General features: G+C 49.5%; 1 protein-coding gene across 3 annotated transcripts; it reads left to right on the top strand.

Annotated features, from left to right (window-relative positions):
• Positions 1-5,681: 5,681 nt before the first annotated feature.
• On the top strand, positions 5,682-18,171 carry LOC103626911 (F-box protein At3g58530-like). 3 transcript variants are annotated; one of them, XR_002261847.2, is made up of 13 exons: positions 5,682-6,004; positions 13,312-13,371; positions 13,541-13,624; positions 13,719-13,849; positions 13,924-13,999; positions 16,346-16,416; positions 16,565-16,651; positions 16,735-16,807; positions 16,882-16,949; positions 17,032-17,100; positions 17,176-17,281; positions 17,445-17,573; positions 17,793-18,171. XR_002261847.2 is itself a non-coding variant. In NM_001301565.1 (12 exon segments), coding segments are annotated over 12 exon segments (1,050 nt in total). In that variant the 5' UTR covers positions 5,726-5,845; the 3' UTR covers positions 17,511-17,708.
• Positions 18,172-19,174: the final 1,003 nt, after the last annotated feature.

Genomic DNA, 19,174 nt, shown 5'->3' with positions numbered 1-19,174 from the left:
CTAAAAGACACTTCATGCAAAAGTCACCCAAGGATGCAGCCGGACTAGCACAACAAGTGTGTCATACGAAGTCTTACTAAAAGACACTCCGCGCAAAAGTCGCCTAAGGGTGCAGCTGGACTAGTACAACAAGTGCGTCATACGAAGTCTTACTAAAAGACACTCCGTGCAAAAGTCGCCTAAGGGTGTAGCCGGAATAGCACAACAAGTGCGTCATACGAAGTCTTTTACTAAAAGGCACTCCGCGCAAAAGTCGCCTAAGGGTGCAGCCGAATAAGCACAACAAGTGCGTGATGCGAAGTCCATCACTCAAAGAAGGGCAACAGGCCACATTACAATACATGTGCAGATTACATACACTCAGCGCAGGGTCACTAGATCCACCGCACTATTAAATACAATTGTGCCCTCACCCACCACCGAACAACACGAGGGCACCACATACTACATCGGCTCAACCTTCGGATTGATGCCCGCCTCCCTATAATTGAACAACATTATTTTTAATTCCTCACCCTCAATAAGATTCTGCAGATCCCCTTCACCAAAACTCGTCTCAATCGGCGTAGACAGTAGATCTTGTTTACCAAACCGATCTACTCGAAGGCGGGTCCACTCTAAACCCATCCGACGGCGCCTACCACTTCGCGACATCTCACCAACACTATGCTTCGACACCACTTTTCGTCATCGTCGCTCCATCCTCGCACTGGGGAGATCAGACACCTCGCCAACCTCCAACCGTGGCGAGGACTCCGCCGCAGACGCATCTAACACAACAAAATAATCCAAATCCTCACCAGACGACTCTTCGCTCCAGGAAAACGGACTCCCAAACTCATCATCAAACGAAAAGGACTCAGATTTAGAACCAGACACAATATAATCAGCAGGCACTACGGTAGCAGCCGCCATAAAATTTGTAACATCAGCAGGGGTTGTCTGCGCAGGCCCACACGTCGGAACCTACGCAGCAACCGAGTTTCAGTATCACAAAAACAAAATCCTACATCCAACACCCCTAGCACTACTCCGCCACCTGCGAAGGGCCGGCCGACGCCGCCGGGACTTCGGCAGCTGGCGCGCCCGCCACGAAGTGTCTTCACTAGTCGGCACGGAGGCTTCCACGGGTCCCTTGCCAGCATCAATCGGCGGCGCCGACGAATCCTCAACACCCGCCCTCGCACCCACTGCTAGAGGCACCGTGCTCTCCAGGTCCTCGAGGTCTTCGACCTCCTCATCATGTGCCATCTACAAAAATAGCAACACATATTCAAAAATATAATAAAAATAAAAATAAAATAAAAAATAAAATAATTACCCAAAACCCGTACCTGCTCCATCGCTCGGTCGGACCTTTCCCGGACAATATCACGGTCGTGAGGGCCCCACATCCTATCATAAAGCGCCCCAACAGAGCGTTTTAGAATCGGGTCTTCGTCCTGGAAGATTCCGCGTTCGATGTCTTCGTCCGAGCGGTCAAAGACTTCGAAGTGTCTGCATCCCTCACGGGACAAGGCATTCACGCCCCCTTCGCAGGTGACGAGCGCGGCAAAGGACATGAGACCCATCACAATCGTCGGCAGCACCTCCAATTCCTCCTGCAACCACCCGAGAAAGCGAAGGACCACTTCTTTACCAGATGGATCAAAGGGGGTGGTACGCGCACCAAGCTGACGGTACGCGTCCCCAAGCAATGCATGCGCTCGATTGACCTCTGTGCGGGTCGAGGCCTCCGCCCTATCCAGGCAGCCGTGCAGGCTACTGTGGTTCGCCTCCGCCTCTGCGGCGCGTTGGATGGCGAGATTGGCCTCAGCGCGTGCAAGCTTGGCCTCGGCACGTGCGGCCTAGGCCTCCGCTCAGGCCTTGTTCGCATCCTCTTTTTCCGCCGCCAGCTGGCGACCGAGGTCATCCTTTTCAGCCTCCACAGCCGTCAGTTTCTCCTTCAGCTTGTGGGTCTTGTTCTCAGCGGCTGATCTGTCCCACACCGCCTCAGTATGCTGCGCCCAGAGGCGTTCAATCCTGCCCTCGAGTCGTCGCCTCTCGGCAGCAAACTCCGAGGTGAGGGCACCCGACGCAACATGCTCGGCGAAGGCGGCCGCCTGGCGCAAAAGGCCGTCAAATTCACAATCATGAAAGAATAACAAACTGCTAAAGTCCAAGACGACTTACATGCTTCAGCTGCTGCGTTGCATGCTTCAGCTGTCGCGCAACTGAGCCTGCCACGTCTTTGGCGGCGGTGGCCGAAGTAATCTCGCCGCTGGTACAAAACTTGGACCAGGGGTCCTATGAAGACCCCTTCGCCTCGGCCTTCGCCGCGACCGACGCAACCGCCACCGGCGCCGGGACAATAGCCAGTTGCCCAGCATCCGACCCTGCATCATAATCTTGTCAAAGACCCCAAAAAAACTCACCAGCAAGTCCCCACCCTGTACGGACGTCGAACAACATGACATCGCCCACACGGCAGTCCTCCACGCAAAAATCCATGGAGACATCGGCCCCACCCACGACAGCCTCGGCAGTCCGCGGCTGGGCTGGCGGCCCTAGCTCCTGTGCAGCCTCGGCAGTCAGGGGCGGGGCCGATGGCCCTTGCACCTGTGCGGCCTCGGCAGGTAGCGGCTTGCTGGATTCCAGAGCGACGGACTGCGCGCCCTGCGAAGGCCTGCTGGGGCCGGGGGGCGCTGGGTTTCCTCAACCAGCGGTGGTTTGCTACTGCTAGGAACGACAGACTTTGCGACTCCCCGCGCCTTCTTGACCTCGCGACTAGGGTCCCCGACCCTCGCGAACGCCTGGCGCTTCCGCGTCGCGTCTTGGCGATCCTTATCCATCACTGCCGATACAACAACAGCAATATTCCGTCCATAAGGGAAAATCTTCAAGTCACGAGCTAATCGGGATGTAAACATGTCTTCGCCGGCCGCCCGGGGGATCGGAACATTCCTAGGCCAGCGACCCCCGGTAACCTCCAGCATTCGCGCCGAACATTCCCGGAGCTCGGGCAAAGACATCCTCCCCCCGGGGGCCATGCAAGTTCCCAACAAATCAACAGAAAAACGGTCGGAGACCCCCAACCCCTCAGCTGCAGTACCTAGTTTCCTCTTTTTAGTGGTCGCGGTCGGCACAGCTCCCCGCGAAGGGCCCTCGTCGACCGCAGCGGCCGCCCTCTTTCCCCGGCGGTCGACAACACCAGCGTCGTCGTCTCCCGGGTAACCGCCGTATGGCAGACAGTTCAACTCAAAAACGCGGTTCAAACGAACATTAGAACCGCGAATATCCCAACTCCGCAAGGTCTCCGTACTCGGCACGTATCGCCCTACAATCCTTGAGGCCTCGGCCTCCACTTCACGCACAAACACGGCCGGGTCTCGACCCCGCAGATCCAAGGCGAAGGCCGGGCTTCACACCAACTGATCGCCCAAGGACAACATCTTGCGAGGGCATACTTTGCCAAGTACCCATCCGTGCGCCAAGGGCCGCACTCCATATCCAATGAATTCTTCAACAAGATCGTGCCCGCTACTCATGCGGACAGCGTATCGAAGGGCCCCTTCGTCCTCATCGTCCTCCGCCACCTCGAATGGCGGGAACACCACATAATAGTGAGAGCACATGATGGCGGCCGGCAGCCCAGGGAGATCTTCAACTTCCCCACCAGAGACATAAAACCAATAGTCCCACCAGTTGTCCCACTTGTTCCGAGCACAAGGGACTATTTCCACAACTTCCGACGAAGTCTTCCTAGTCCTCGGTGTGAAGGTGCACGATCCAAATTGTGCGATCTTATTTCCTATTTTCTTCTTTTGCCAGTGCAGACAATAGTTCTTGGCGAAGATTTCCACAGACGGCTGACCGTCGTACGACGCAACCGCCCAAACATACTTCGCCAGGGCGACCACGACGTTAGGTGTCAACTAGTGGATCTGCTCGGCAAATCTCCGCAAAACCTCCACTACGAAACGATGCGCCGGGAGGCGAAGGCCGGCAAGGAAAAACGACTCAAACACAACCAACTCGCCCTCAGGCTCAGGGATTTCCTCGGCGCCCGGAACCCGCCCAACACCATCGTCGAAGTATCCAAGTTGTTGCATCTCCTGCACGCAAACCGAGAAAATCCTCGACACGCCAAACTCCACGGTGTGGCCCAGCTGCAACTCCGTTGCCACCAAATCACTTAGGGTATCCTCGGACGACGGACCGATCGACGACGCACTCGAAGCAGATGAGGAAGAAGACATTGCTACATATCGTCGGCGGCGGCGTGCGGTCTGCTTGACACGGGCCAGATTTCTGAAGCAGGAGGGCAGACGAGCGGGTTGAGAAAGTTAGGATTTCTACGATGCATGCAACGGGTAAAAGATAGTCTCGACCGCGCCGCCCCCTTTTATAGACAGGACGCGACGCTTCGGGAAGCCCTTAGTCCAACAGTAACACATCCATCAACTGTCACATTTCAAAAAAAACCCGCGGGACCACTTCGAGCGAGGGCAGCGTCTCCACCATCTAGCGACATCTTCGGCACCAGATGACTTCGTCGAACTGGCTCCTCGGAGGGCAAATGTTGGGGCGTAGGCGAACACGCTACCCTTCGCTCCATGCCTTCGTGACGAAGACCACATCCACAGAGCGCGCCCGAGCAAGCTGGAGGCGTCGATCGGAGGAAGATCGACGCGGTCCCCTTTCGTCCTCTACAAGGCAAGACAAAGGCTCTATCGAAGTCTACTAGTCCCACGCCCTCACCGTGCGGGGAGGCCCAGGTGGGATTTGGCCCACTGTAACGGGCCCCGCGTGGATAAGTGTATTATGGGCCGCGTCTATAATAGCCTTTCCTGTAATGACAGTATGTAACCTCCTCCTGTGGGAATATTCTAGGGACAGACAGGGTACTCGAGGGCATAAACGTCTTTGACAATTGACGGGTGGCCGCTCGAGTACCTATAAATACCCCCGTATAGTGCCCGTGAGAGGCCAGACCAACATAGCTTTTGCCATCCCGCATTAAACTTTGCTTGCGCTCGTTCCACTCCCCCGTTGGATCAACTTGCCCAGGAGAGCAAGTTCCAACACTCGCCCCTACTCTCTCTCACTCTCCTCGCTGTTTGAGCCACCGCCGCCGTCGCTGGAGTTCGCCACACCGTCGCCGGAGCCCGTGGAGCTCGCCGGAGCTACGCACCCGTCGTACCGGAGCTACGCATCCGTCGTACCGGAGCTACTCTTGTGGTTTTTATTATGTCAATATTGGAACGGTGAGAGGCTCCAACTTGTGGAGATTCCTCACAAAAGGGAAACATCTACTAAGGAAGAAAACCGTGGTATTCAAGTGGATCATTGGATCGCTTGAAACGGATCGAGTGCAACCCTCGTCCATTGGGACGCCACAACGTGAAAGTAGGCAAGTGTCCTACTTGGCCGAACCACATGATAAAAATCGCTGTGTCACCTGTTATTATTCTTGTGTGATTCTCTCTACTTCTATTCACTTGATAATTTCTCTAAATTTAATACTCACTTTGTGAAGAGCAATTAAGTAAAGAAGTCACATCTTTCTCTTTAGACATAGCACATTGATTTTGATTTCACTAACATTTCATAAACCAAGTTTGTGTTATTTAGTTTTAATTTTTATAGGTATTCACCCCTTTAGGTGCTCTCATAAATACTATTCTATGGTTTTGCAATAGAACTGTAAAAATACGTGGCTACCAATACTCGAACAGGGCCTAATGTGTAGGCATGGCACTAGGTTGGATTTGGGCCTAAACAGGCTTTGGTGGGACATCCACATCCTTGTCCGCGGCGAAACAAAATTTCCCACAGCGAGCGAGGTTCCCCTCCCGACTCGGTGATGGCGGCGCCGGCGGCGGACGAGGCATGGTGCCGGAAGACGGTGCCACGGGTGATGGAACTGGTGTGTCGGCGCCTTCCGCAGCGGGACGCATGCGCGCTGCTTGCTGTCAGTCCCTGGTGCTACCGTGCCCTCGTTGCTAACTCCAGGCTCTGGGAGGTGCGCATCGCTTGACAATCCCTAACTTCCGGTTCTGCTTCTGTTACCAGTTTTAGCTGGTTTAATTGGAATCGTTGCTGTCGATGTTTAAGCCCTCACTCACCTTAGCTTTGGCCGAAGATTATTTTTTTTAACACGAGGCCAACCTCTATTCCATTAACGGCTCATTTGGATCCTTGGAATTGAATTCCATTCTAATAACATCCCGTTTGGATCTTTAGAATCGAATTCCATTCTAATAATAATAATTTAGGCACATATCAATTAAGCTAATTTGGTTTTATACTAAATATATTTATATACTATTATTAGCAAGATGTCGGATATATTTATGTGCTATATTTTTACTATAAAGGAGTGAGTCAATAAAGGAGTAAGTCAAAGAGTGTCCTATAAGTTGTAGAGTAGAAACAAATTCTACTGAGACATAAAATCATTTCGCATCTTCCACCCATGAATTTGAGATAGGCTTATATCTGAACTTTAGAAAGTGGTGGGATATTAAATTTCAAGCTAAAAAGGTTACTTTATTAAGTAAATTCCAATTCCTCTAAAATGAATAAATCCAAACGCCCCGTAATAGTAATTTAGGCAAAGTTCAATTAAAATAATATGGTTTACTTTTATGTGAAATATATTAGCAATATAAGGGAGATGTTTACGTGCTACATTTCTACTGTATAGGAGTGAGCATAAGAGCGTTTTATAAGTTATAGAGTAGAAACATATTTCGTTGATGCATAAAATCATTTCCCATATTTTACCCCATTAATTTAAGATAAGTTTATATCTTAGCTTTGAAAAGTGGTGGAAAGTCAAATTCTAAGCGATTACTTTATTAAGTAAATTTTAATTCCTTCAAAATGAATAAATCCAAACGGCCCGTAACAGAAAACGGAAATTCAGAAATATTCAGGTTTAGAGACAGAAAACAGAAGCAAGCCATACAGAGTGTCCCTGAGCAGCTAGAGATCTGCCTCAGACAACTAGCTACACAAGAAAAAAGCCTGCAACAAGTGAGAGAAGTTTGATATGCTTAACCGACTGCTACACCTGAGCAACAAAGCACCCAAAAGGCCAAAAGTGTGTTCTGTTACAAGAAGAGCAAGATAAGAGAAAGCATCAGCCACACTAGCGATTCCCAAAGAGAGAGATCTTGATGAAGTTCCGAACCGCCAGTCACTATTCTTCATCCCTTTCAGCAACATCCTCCAACTGCATTACGTGATCTGCTTGACTTGACTCCATCAATAGCCTTGTAGAAACACCCAACATCGTGTCCACATCTTCAATCATCAGCTTGCGTTCTCCTTCAGGAGGCAAACCTGTCCAACATCTGATTAGTGACAAGCATGGCAAATGATCTCATAGGAATGTTTCGTGAGTTTATTCTCAAAGCATGCTCTATTTCTTGTTCTCTAAATCGTCCAACAGATTGCCACATTTTTCTCAGTTGGGTGCAGAACTGGGCGATGTTGTGTGTTCTGTCACCACCTGCTGTTGTAGTTTTTTCTCTCTCGAGCACATAGGTGTAGTTTGTCTGATTGTTGTATGATGTGAGCATAGTTGCTGTCATGTACGGTCGCACGTACAAGCGCGCCCGTGATACGCGCCGGGCAGCTGAACGCGCTGGGCGCTCGCGCGAGCTGGACACAGCCAGCAGCTAAAGAAGGAAACAACAGCGCAGAAGGAAAGGCAGCAGCGCAGAGGGAAAGCAGTCCTAGAATAAAGTGATTGACAGCGGCTAAATAGGAAAGTAGCCAGGGGCTAAGAAGGGAAGTAGGATATCCCTTTCCTAGAATAAAGAGGTTTCCTTCTGCAGTAGGGATAAGAAGGAAAGTATGATTGCTATTACTATAATCAGGGAGTAGTTTCCATCCTGGTGGTCGGCCATTTGGCTATAAAAGCCTGTGCCAGCCGACTGGAGAAGGACAACAAGAATTTACCCATAGTCTTCTTCTCCCTACCGATCTCAAGCCACCAGCAGAAGGGTATAACTTCGTGGTGAGGTCTGGAGCGCGACTACGAGCTATGTAGTCACGGTCCAGCGACTCTGGGAGCCGAGACACTTGACAACCTGGTATCACGATCCCGACGATCCTCTCCTCCACGTTCCACTTATTCGCCACCAGTCGACCCACTCCCAGCCGCTGCGCCACCATCACCCACATCTTCGTCCGCTGCTTCCTGTGCTGCGTCCATGGCCGACAACAGCGACCTTAGGGTCACCATTGCGCAGGTCGCCGAAAGCGTCAAGGCTCTTCAGGCGACCGCGGAGGCCAACGCTAGGGCCACACGGCCATCCTCGAGCTGTCCGGCTCCAAGCAAGTCACGGGCGGACACAACACCGACCGACCACCTCCACGTTTCCAGAAGCTCGATTTCCCCAAATACGATGGCAAGTCCGACCCCTCCTTTTCATTAATCGGTGTGAGTCGTACTTCCACCAACAGCGAATCATGGAAGAGGAGAAGGTCTGGATGGCGGGGTACAATCTGGAGGACGGGGCCCAAATGTGGTGGATCCAAGTCCAGCAGGACGAGGGCACGCCATCCTGGCGCCATTTCACCGAACTCATCAACCTCCGGTATGGACCACCACTACGATCCGCGCCGCTCTTCGAGCTCGCCGACTGCCGGCGCACGGGGTTGGTCACGGAGTGCCAAGACCGATTCCAAGCGCTGCTTCCCCGCGCCGGGCGCCTAGAAGAAGCACAAAGGGTCCAGCTCTTCACGGGCGGCCTGCTACCCCCGCTCAGCCACGCCGTCCGCATCCACAACCCTCACATGCTGGCGGCTGCGATGAGCTTGGCGCGACAACTAGAGTTGATCGCGCACTCGACGCCGGTATCACCACCGCCTCGGGCCGTGCCGCGCGCACCCCCGCAAGGCCCTCAGACGCGCCTCGCCCTGCCAGCACCGGAACAGGCCCCGACGCCGCCTCCAATGAAGCGCCTCTTCCAGGCGGAATAGGCAGAACGACGGCGCCTCGGTCTCTGCTACAACTGCGACGAGAAGTACACACGTGGCCACAACCGCACCTGCCGCCGTCTCTTCTTCATCGACAGGGTGGAGCTCTCCGACGCTGACGACGCTGCAGGGGCCATAGACCAGGACGCCGAGGCGCCCGTCTTCTCCCTCCAGGCTTTGACCGGGGTCCCCGTCACTGACACGATGCAGGTCGCAGTCGCACTTGGTCCACGTCGCTGGTAGCTCTGCTAGACTTCGGCAGCACACACAACTTCATCTCGGAGACGGCGGCCTAACGCTCCGGCCTACCACTGCACCAGCGACCTTGCCTAACGGCCATGGTCGCCAACGACGAACACGTTACATGCGCGGGCGTCATCAAGGCAGCACCACTCTTCATCGACGGCGCACCATTCCTGGCCGACCTCTTCGTGATGCCGTTGGCAGGCTACGACGTGGTGCTGGGCACAAGGTGGCTGGGCGCACTGGGACCCATCATCTGGGATTTGGCCAACCGCAGTATGACATTCCAGCACCAAGGGCGTACTGTTTGCTGGTCCAGCGTCCCGACACTAGGCCCGCCGACTCTTAGCGCTACCACAGCCAGCGAGCCCCTCCTGGATGGGCTCTTGGCCACCTTCGAGGACATCTTCGTCGAGCCCACATGACTACCTCCCAAGCGCGCGCACGACCACCGCATCATCCTCAAGCCGGACGCCCAGCCGGTGGCCGTCCGCCCCTACAGGTACCCGGCGGCTCACAAGGACGAGTTTGAGCGCCAGTGTGCCGCCATGATCGAGCAAGGCATCGTCCGCCGCAGCGACTCTCTATTCTCGTCGCTGGTCCTCCTCGTCAAGAAGCCAGACGGCTCCTGGCGCTTCTGTGTCGACTACCGCGCCTTGAATGCACTCACCGTAAAGGACACGTTCCCCATTCCAGTGGTCGACGAGCTACTCGATGAGCTCCATGGCGCACAGTTCTTCTCCAAGCTGGACCTTCGGTCCGGGTACCATCAGGTGCGCATGCAGCCGGAAGATGTGCACAAGACGACATTTCGCACCCACGACGGCCTCTACGAGTTCCGGGTGATGGCATTTGGGCTCTGCAATGCCCCGACTACGTTCCAGGCCCTCATGAATGACGTACTCCGGCCTTTCCTGCGCCATTTCATCCTCGTCTTTTTTGACGACATTTTGGTCTAAAGCAAGACTTGGGCGGATCATCTTCGTCACCTTCGGGCCGTCCTCAACGAGCTACGCCATCACCATCTCTTCGTCAAGCGAGCCAAGTGCTCCTTTGGCGCCTCTTCAGTCGCCTACCTCGGCCATGTGATATCCGCGGATGGAGTCGCCATGGATCCAGCTAAGGTGAAGGCCATCCTCGACTGGCCGACTCCTCGTTCGGCTCGAGCCGTCCGTGGCTTCCTCGGTTTAGCAGGCTACTACCTCAAGTTCGTCCACAACTACGGCACTGTTGCAGCGCCCCTCACTGCCCTCCTCAAGAAGGAAGGTTACTCTTGGGACAACGAAGCAGCCGCGACGTTCGCGGCCCTCAAGACCGCGGTCACCACAGCCCCGGTTCTGGCCATGCCAAACTTCGCCATGCTCTTCATTGTCGAATGTGATGCGTCGTCCCACGGGTTCGACGCCGTCCTGGTACAGGATCGGCACCTAGTCGCCTTCTTCAGTCGACCCGTCACCCCACGGCACCGCGCCCTCGCCGCTTATGAGCGGGAGCTCATCGACCTTGTCCAGGCAGTGCGGCATTGGCGACCGTACTTATGGGGGTGACACTTCACTATCAAGACGGACCACTACAGCCTCAAGTACCTTCTCGACCAGCGTCTGGTGACGATTCCCAACACCACTGGGTTGGGAAGCTTTTGGGCTTCGACTTCTCGGTGGAGTACAGGTCGGGTGCAACAAACACCGTCGCCGACACCCTCTCCCGCCGCGATACGGAGGAAGGCACCATGCTGGCCATCTCCGCGCCCCGATTCGACTTTATTGATCGACCGCACCACGCACAGGCCACGGATCCCGAGCTGGCCGCCATACATGCCGAGCTCAGCGCAGGCAAAAGAACGGCGCTGTGGGCCATGGTGGATGGCATGATAGCGTTCGATGGCCGCCTCTATATCCCACCTGCCTCACCGCTCCCGCAGGAGATCCTGGCTACGGTCCATGACGACGGGCATGAGGCGTCCATTGTACTCTCCACCGACTCCGCTGCGACTTTCATTTCCCCAACATGCGCAGTTGGGTGCAAGACTTTGTGCGGGCATGTGCAACCTGCCAGAAGTACAAGTCCGAACACCTCCACCCGACGGGATTGCTGCAGCCTCTACCGGTGCCATCCATCGTCTGGGCGGACATAGGTCTCGACTTCGTGGAGGCACTACCCCGCGTGCACGGCAAGACGGTCATTCTTTCCGTCGTGGACCGCTTCAGCAAATACTGCCACTTCGTTCCCCTGGCGCATCCATACACCGCCGAGTCCGTGGCGCAGACATTCTTCACTGACATAGTGCGCCTCCACGGGATCCCACAATCCATCGTATCCGACCGGGACCCAGTATTCACCTCGGTGTTCTGGCATGAGCTCCTGCGCCTCATGGGCACAAAACTACACATGTCGTCGGCATTCCACCCCCAGATGGACGGCCAGACAGAGGCAGCAAACCGTGTCATTATCATGTACCTATGGTGCTTCACCGGGGATCGACCCCGACAATGGCTGCGCTGGCTGTCATGGGCTGAGTACATCTACAACACCGCTTACTAGTCCTCACTCCACGAGACACCATTCGTGGTGGTCTACGGACGTGACCCGCCCTCCATCCGCTCCTACGAGCCCGGTGAGACTCGTGTGGCAGCTGTCGCCCAGGAGATGGAAGATCGTGCGACCTTCCTCGACGATGTCAGGTACCGACTCGAACAGGCACAAGCAGTACAGAAGAAACACTATTACAAGCATCACCGCCAGGTGTCCTACCAGGAGGGCGACTGGGCTCTTCTTCGGCTCCGTCAGCGCCCAGCCGCATCCCTGCCGCATGCGCCCAAGGGAAAACTCAAGCCTCGTTACGTCGGACCATACCACATCACGGAAGTCATCAACGACGTAGCCGTGCGTCTGCAGCTTCCGCCGGGAGCCCGTCTTCACAATGTGTTCCATGTCGGCGTGCTCAAGAAGTTCGTCGGCACCCCACCAGCCACTACTCCACCGATGCCCCCTACAGTCCATGGTGCGGTTGTGCCAGAGCCCGCAAGTGTCACGCAAGCTCGCCTGGCGCGCGGCATTCGCCAGGTGCTTGTCCAGTTGAAAGACGAGCCTGATACATCAGCAACATGGGAAGACCTCGACGATTTCCGCGCCAGGTACCCAGACTTTCAGCTCGAGGATGAGCTGGACTTCGACGGAGAGGGAGATGTCATGTACGGTCGCACGTACAAGCGCGCCCGTGATACACGCCGGGCAGCTGAACGCGATGGGCGCTCGCGCGAGCTGGACGCGGTCGGCAGCTAAAGAAGGAAACAACAGCGCAGAAGGCAGCAGCGCAGAGGGAAAGCAGTCCTAGAATAAAGTGATTGACATCGGCTAAATAGGAAAGTAGCCAGGGGCTAAGAAGGGAAGTAGGATATCCCTTTCCTAGAATAAAGAGGTTTCCTTCTGCAGTAGGGATAAGAAGGAAAGTAGGATTGCTATTACTATAATCAGGGAGTAGTTTCCCTCCTGGTGGTTGGCCATTTGGCTATAAAAGCCTGTGCCAGCCGACTGGAGAAGAACAACAAGAATTTACCCATAGTCTTCTTCTCCCTACCGATCTCAAGCCACCAACAGAAGGGTATAACTTCGTGGTGAGGTCTGGAGCGCGACTACGAGCTAATTAGTCGCGGTCCGGCGACTCTGGGAGCCGAGACACTTGACAGTTGCTCACATTTCGGCGAACAATGGATCATTTTCGTGTTATGTTGCATGCATGAGTTTGTGATTTTGGGCTTGAATTTCTTGGCCTAATTAGTTTTTAGCTGGAACTCGTATTATTATGTTATAATTCAGCAGCCACGGGGGCTTCATGTTTTTTTTTGGCCTGCTGGAGTCAGAATTCAACTTGTGAAGTTCACACTATCCTCTAACCAGGTTCGGTACTTTGTAATAACACAAGTAGGAGCTAATTCAATGCTACTTGCTCATCATCCAACTGACTTGATGAATTAGTATGACCACTTTTTATGTGATGCTTGCTGCCTAATACTGATTTGTGCTCTATATGAATTTACTAGTGTTCTAATATCGATTTTTATTATATCATCGATTATTGTTCACTGTTCGATACAGGTACTTGATCTACGTGAGATGAAGAATGCTGGAAACCGACTTATTTCAGCACTTTCACTGGTAACCATAATTCTTCTTTTTTGTCTTCTGTTAGATATGTGCTATGTACTTTTTTTTTGGGGGGGGGGGGCAGAAGCCTGTTGATATGTTTTGTCTTACACATGTTATACTTTCGTATTTTTGTCCTGTTTTGAGTATTTTTATGACATATTGCTCCATTTTCATTTAGGCAAGGTATCGTCACCTCAAAGTATTAAACCTTGAATTTGCTCAAGATATTGAGGATCGATATTTTGTTCATCTAAAAGAAATGGCAAGCTTTGCTCCTTTCTCCCATTTTGTGCTTTTAAATAAATTTATTAAATACAATGTTGTTCAACTCTAATGTTTATTATGTATGATTACAGAGTGGCATCTCACTGGAAAATTTGGAATTCCTGAACCTAAATGCATGTCAGAAGATCTCTGATAAAGGAATTGAAGCTGTTACCAGTCTTTGTCCTAATCTTCAGCGCCTTGCTATCTATTGGATTGTAGGGTATATTTCTTACTGAATGTTTACTTTGGTGAATATGAATTTGTTTCTAATTGTTGGACATTTTTCTGCCTTAGACTGACAGACTCAAGTATTGGGCACATTACAAAGAACTGCAAGCATCTAGTGCACCTTAACTTGAGCGGTTGTAAGGTAGGATGTGTTTTTTTTATTCTATAGCATTTTCTTGTTCCCCATGTTTTTTTCTTGAATATCGAAGCAAGCAATTGTGGAAACTATTCTACAAGTTTATTTAAATGTATAAGATGGTCGTTTGCAATATCTGTTTCCAAAGAACAGTGCCTACAATCATTTCATTCTCTTATTTAATTATTGGTACCATGAATGTTTAATTTGAGGCATGTACTTAAAATCCCGTGCACTTCTGGTCCTTCAACTTGTCTGGCAGTGTCAACCTGGTCCATAAACTTTTAAAGTATGTCTTTTAAGGGTCCAATCTCTGTTCGGGTCTCTATTACGTTCTAACGGGTTGCTGTGGCTCACATGTTAGTCGTCGAGGAAGGAGGGAGAAGGGTGGACGCGGTCCAATAGACCATGACAATTGACATGTGCGCCACAGCAAACCGTTAGGACGTAATAGAGACCCGAACAAAGATTAGGTTCTTAAAAGACATACTTTAAAAGTTTATGGACCGGGTTGACACAGCCAGACAAGTTTAAGGGCCGAAAGTGCATTTTACTCTAAAAACCCAATAGAACCCATAATCAAGGTTCTAGCACATCTGCACATGAATAGTTGTTTCCATGCACTTCTATCCAATGCTAACCATTTGGGTATATCCTTTCAAGTCCCTTTTTACTGCTCCTTTTCATGTCAATTGTGGTCTTTTTCTTTCTCTCTTATTGCTATCGCGCCTTAGGATCCCACTATGCACTGGGAGGTATCTGTTGCACATGCCCAAACCATCTCAACCGATGTTGGATAAGTTTTTTCCAGTTGGTGCTACCTCTAGCCTATCACATATATCATCATTTCGGACAAGTTCCCTTTTTGTACGGTCACAAATCTAACACAACATACGCATTTCCGGAACACTTATCTGCTGAACATATCGTATTTTTGTAGGCAAATATTTTGCACCATACAACATAGCAGGCCTAATCACCATCACTAATTAGCTTACAAAGTATGTAATATGAATATATGATTTTTTACATAGTTCAAGAAGACGAGAAAGTATCCTTGTTTTGTTGTGGGCTATATTTGGAACCATACAATATTTCTTGAACATTGTGCTGAAAAAAGACCATGGTACAGAGAAAGAAGAAAGCATTTTTTATGCAATGCAGTGTTGCATCTAGATGCAGCTAAGAATAAATTATTACATTGAAGCTCTCATGTTCAAGTAGAGCACATCATGGTTATAATGGAATATTAATTGTAGATGTAGATTTTAATATTTAATTTTCATGTCAATCTATTACCAATTCTTCCTTATCTTTTTGCTCCATCAACCATATATATTGCACACTCATATATCTGCTACTCCCTCCGCTCCAGAAAGAAAGTAATCTTGCAGTTCAAATATTGCCCCAAAAAGAATGTAATCATGGATATAAAGATCAGCTTTTTTACTGGGACCCAACCTATTAAAAACCACTGCATGCTTAAAAAACTACTATACTCTATCCATCCATCGGTGATTCTTGTCACTCTCCCACATCCAGAAAAAACCCACAGGCGAGGAATCCCGAGAAGCCGAGAAATGCACACACCGCTAAATCCAGGGACTCAGTCTCCTTCCCCGTGCGGCGCTCCTGCCCCACTCGTGGGCATCTCCTTCCCCACCCAGAGCCCCTCCCCTGTTCGTGCGCATGGCTGGTGGCGCTCGGTGCCGAATCTGTCACTGCAAGATGCGCCGCAGCCCTGCTAGGATCCGCCGCATGAGACGGGCTAGGTCACTGACTTGGAAGAAGACTGCAAGATCAGCCACTGTATCGGTGGGATGTATATAGGGGTGTTAATGGATCACGATCCAAATGCCTCTTCACAATTTGTTAGGGCCCTAAATTATTTCTAGTTCAAAAATGAATAGAAACAAAGCCCGATCCTAATCCGATTCGATCCTTAAGTTTTATAGTGTAAAATTTGAGGCCCATTGTCAGCTTTAGATGTATAGCGTGAAGCTAGGTAGTGACGACGGGATCCGAAGCCATAGAGATCGATGTGCACAAGCGCTGCCTCGGACGTGGCGGCCTGTGTGTGGATGTCCATGGCAACCTCTATGTTCCGGACTCAGAGGAAGAAGACTACGACATCGAGGTCGAGCCGCCGAGCAAAAATATTCTGAACTCCTAAAGAACACTCCAGAATGCGATGATTGCTTCAGTCTCCGTGTATGGGCATAACGATAGAGGAGGGGCAAATGCATAATTTTACATCTACAACCTCAAAAGTGAGATTCACTTTCTTTCCGTGATGGAGGGAGTATGATAAAACAATGAGTCAAGTTATAAGTTTGGTTGTTGCAATTGCAGAATATCAAGGATAAAGGAATGCAGTTGATTGCTAATAATTACCAAGGACTAAAGAGATTGAACATAACCAGGTATGGTTAGGTTTCTGGAATATATCCATCACAAAACAAGCAATTCTTAACATGTATCTTATTGCTTACCCATCTTTTTCTTCTCACAATTTTTGGTGTTTGGATAGCAGAATGTGATACCTAAATGTTCCTGTGCTAAATTGTCCAGGTGTGTTAAGTTGACAGATGATGGGCTTAACCAAGTTCTTCTGAAGTGTTCTTCACTTGAAAGCCTAAACCTTTATGCCCTTTCAAGGTAAATACAAGAAAAAATAATATTATAGCAGATGTGTCTAGCCGTGAGGAGGGTATCTAACAACTTACCTCATTTTCATGCAGTTTTACTGACAGTGTTTATAGGGAGATAGGATCATTAAGTAATCTTACATTTCTAGACCTATGTGGTGCTCAGGTAATTGTTATCGCATTTACTTTGAACTATCAAATCATTTTTTTTTTCATAATCTACTGATACGGGATTTCCAGAATCTAACGGACGATGGCCTTGCATGCATATCAAGATGTGGACGTCTAACATACCTCAATTTGAGTTGGTACATGAAGAGCAAACTTCTCCTGTTTTCCTTCAGTCAAATAGGGTTCTGTGTATCAAACTCTGCAATTACTATCTGACAGGTGTGTACGTGTTACTGACACTGGCATTGTAGCTATTGCGCTAGGTTGTCGAGCCCTCGAACTGTTAAGGTAACATGGTAATATTGTCCTAAAGATAGAGCATTCACTGGGCTTAAATGTATGCTCTGTCTTGCATCCATGTAGTTTGTTTGGAATAGTTGGGGTGACCGATGCATGCCTTGAGGCTTTGTCAAAATCTTGCTCGTCCAGCCTCACAACACTCGACGTAAATGGCTGCATAGGTATTAAGGTGAGTATTTCGGAAGTCTCTGTAACTACGCTTTTGACCATCGATCGGAACTCGCAACCCTTTGCTTCCCATGATGCTGTTCAACGATGTGTTCATCTGTAGTTTTGGTTCTGAATAACTTTTTTTACCTAGTCGTTTTTTTCTATTTTGACATGTTTGACAGAGGAGGAGCCGGGATGACCTGCTGAAGCTCTTCCCATCACTGAGTTGCTTCAAAGTGCACAGCTAGCAGGCACGGTGGTTCTCGATGGCTTTGTATTCTACATCTAGGAAGGGGAAGGGAGATGTTGAGGTGTGTCTTGACGTCATGTTCTTGTGTTAGTATATACTTTCTTTGTTTCAGATTTTCTATGTTCGTTGATTTTGCTATGTATGGAGACATTGTGTATATCTAAGTTCGTATCAAGAGAAGTTCTACAGCAGCTAACCGTCCTGAGTTTGCAATCTCTGGTATCTTGAAATCTCCAAAGCTTGTTCTTTCAACAGAGGCTTTATTCTCTGTAACTTGCAGATATTATCCTGAGGCTTTAGTAGGCTGACCAATCTACAGAAGTTTGAATCACAATTAGGGCTGGACAAAATGCTCGTGGCTCGTCGGCTCGCTCGGCTCGTGGTCTATTCGGCTCGGATTAATTCGTTTGAATTTTTTCATGAGCTAAGTTAACATCCTAACTCGGTTCGTTAACGAGCTAGTTCGATTTGTTAACTAGCTCGTGAGTTAAACGAGCTACCACATTTTAGCAAAACGAAACTATATGAATATCATTTAAGTTATTGATAAATATGTTATATGTATGTGTGGTGTCTATGGTCTATGAGTTAAATTAATAATTGATGAACTATGTCTATTTTAAATTGATCTATGTGAATATAATTGTGGGTTAAACTGATGAATATTTGTGTGAATTGTGAATTTATGAGTGATGAGTTGTGTTAATTTGGTGTTATATTGATGTGGTCTGTGAAATTATGAGTATAATTACTATTTTCTATTGTTAAATTATATTAAAACTAAGGGTTTTTTAAATTGGTGTCCTCAGTTTTGTTGATGTGCTCACCTATATCTTTAGTCGTATTTTTTGCTCAGCTGTGCCCTTTCAGTGCTATAGAACAGAAGGACACAACTAAACAAAAAACTAAAATTGATTATTATTTACATATTGTTTTTTTCTCTAACTCGCGTGCTAAACGAGCCGAGCTCATAAATGAGGCAAGCCGAGCTGAGTTGACTTTGTGGCTCGCTAGCTTAACAAGCCGAGTCGAGCCAACTTATTAACTGAACGGTATGAACAAAGCTAGTCCGATATCCAAAAGATTCACAATGTCACCCTGGCAATGGAAGTTCATGATGTAGAGTAGGGAGAGAAAATTAGGTTAATAAGTCAAAATATAAGAGCTTTAGTTACATATGATTATGGTGCCAAAAGCAAGGATCATGTAGCTAATGAGGAACTTAGAAAAAACAATATTAAATAGTCTCACTCTGAGATTGTGTTGGTTGAAATCTCCAGAGCACATTGAGATTGAAGTGCCTGAAGCTCTACGTCCTCACACCAGTATCAAATCTGTGTACCTATTGGGCCATCTAGGTAGGTAGCGTTTGTGCCATTTTTCAAGCTGGCTTCATCATTCGAAGCAACCTGTATGTAGCGTTTGTGCCATTATCTCTTCATTAACAGAGCCAAGTATTGAACAGGTGCCAACACTTGTCAAACATGGAACGATTTATGCAACCAACTCATGTGCGCACCGTTAGAAAAAACAGTACATCTTTATGTTTAAATCAAACAGTGGTAAGTTTGACCAAAATGTCAAATTAGAATATTATGAAAATATAACTTGTACAATGATGCTAATGTCGTAAATATTCTTCTCTTACTTAGCCGATCTTAG

The sequence above is a fragment of the Zea mays genome, chromosome 5 (assembly GCF_902167145.1).
Source record: "Zea mays cultivar B73 chromosome 5, Zm-B73-REFERENCE-NAM-5.0, whole genome shotgun sequence".
NCBI lineage: Eukaryota > Viridiplantae > Streptophyta > Magnoliopsida > Poales > Poaceae > Zea > Zea mays.
This window is presented reverse-complemented; position numbering and strand designations above follow the sequence as displayed.

Excerpts from the sequence above, each read along its gene's own strand:
- LOC103626911 (XM_020537551.2), top strand. The coding sequence starts at position 5,846 with ATGGCGGCGCCGGCGGCGGACGAGGCATGGTGCCGGAAGACGGTGCCA. Across the intron at positions 13,850-13,923 it reads GCTATCTATTGGATTGTAGG|ACTGACAGACTCAAGTATTG; the intron begins GTATATTTCTTA and ends TTTCTGCCTTAG. Across the intron at positions 16,950-17,031 it reads ACATACCTCAATTTGAGTTG|GTGTGTACGTGTTACTGACA; the intron begins GTACATGAAGAG and ends ACTATCTGACAG.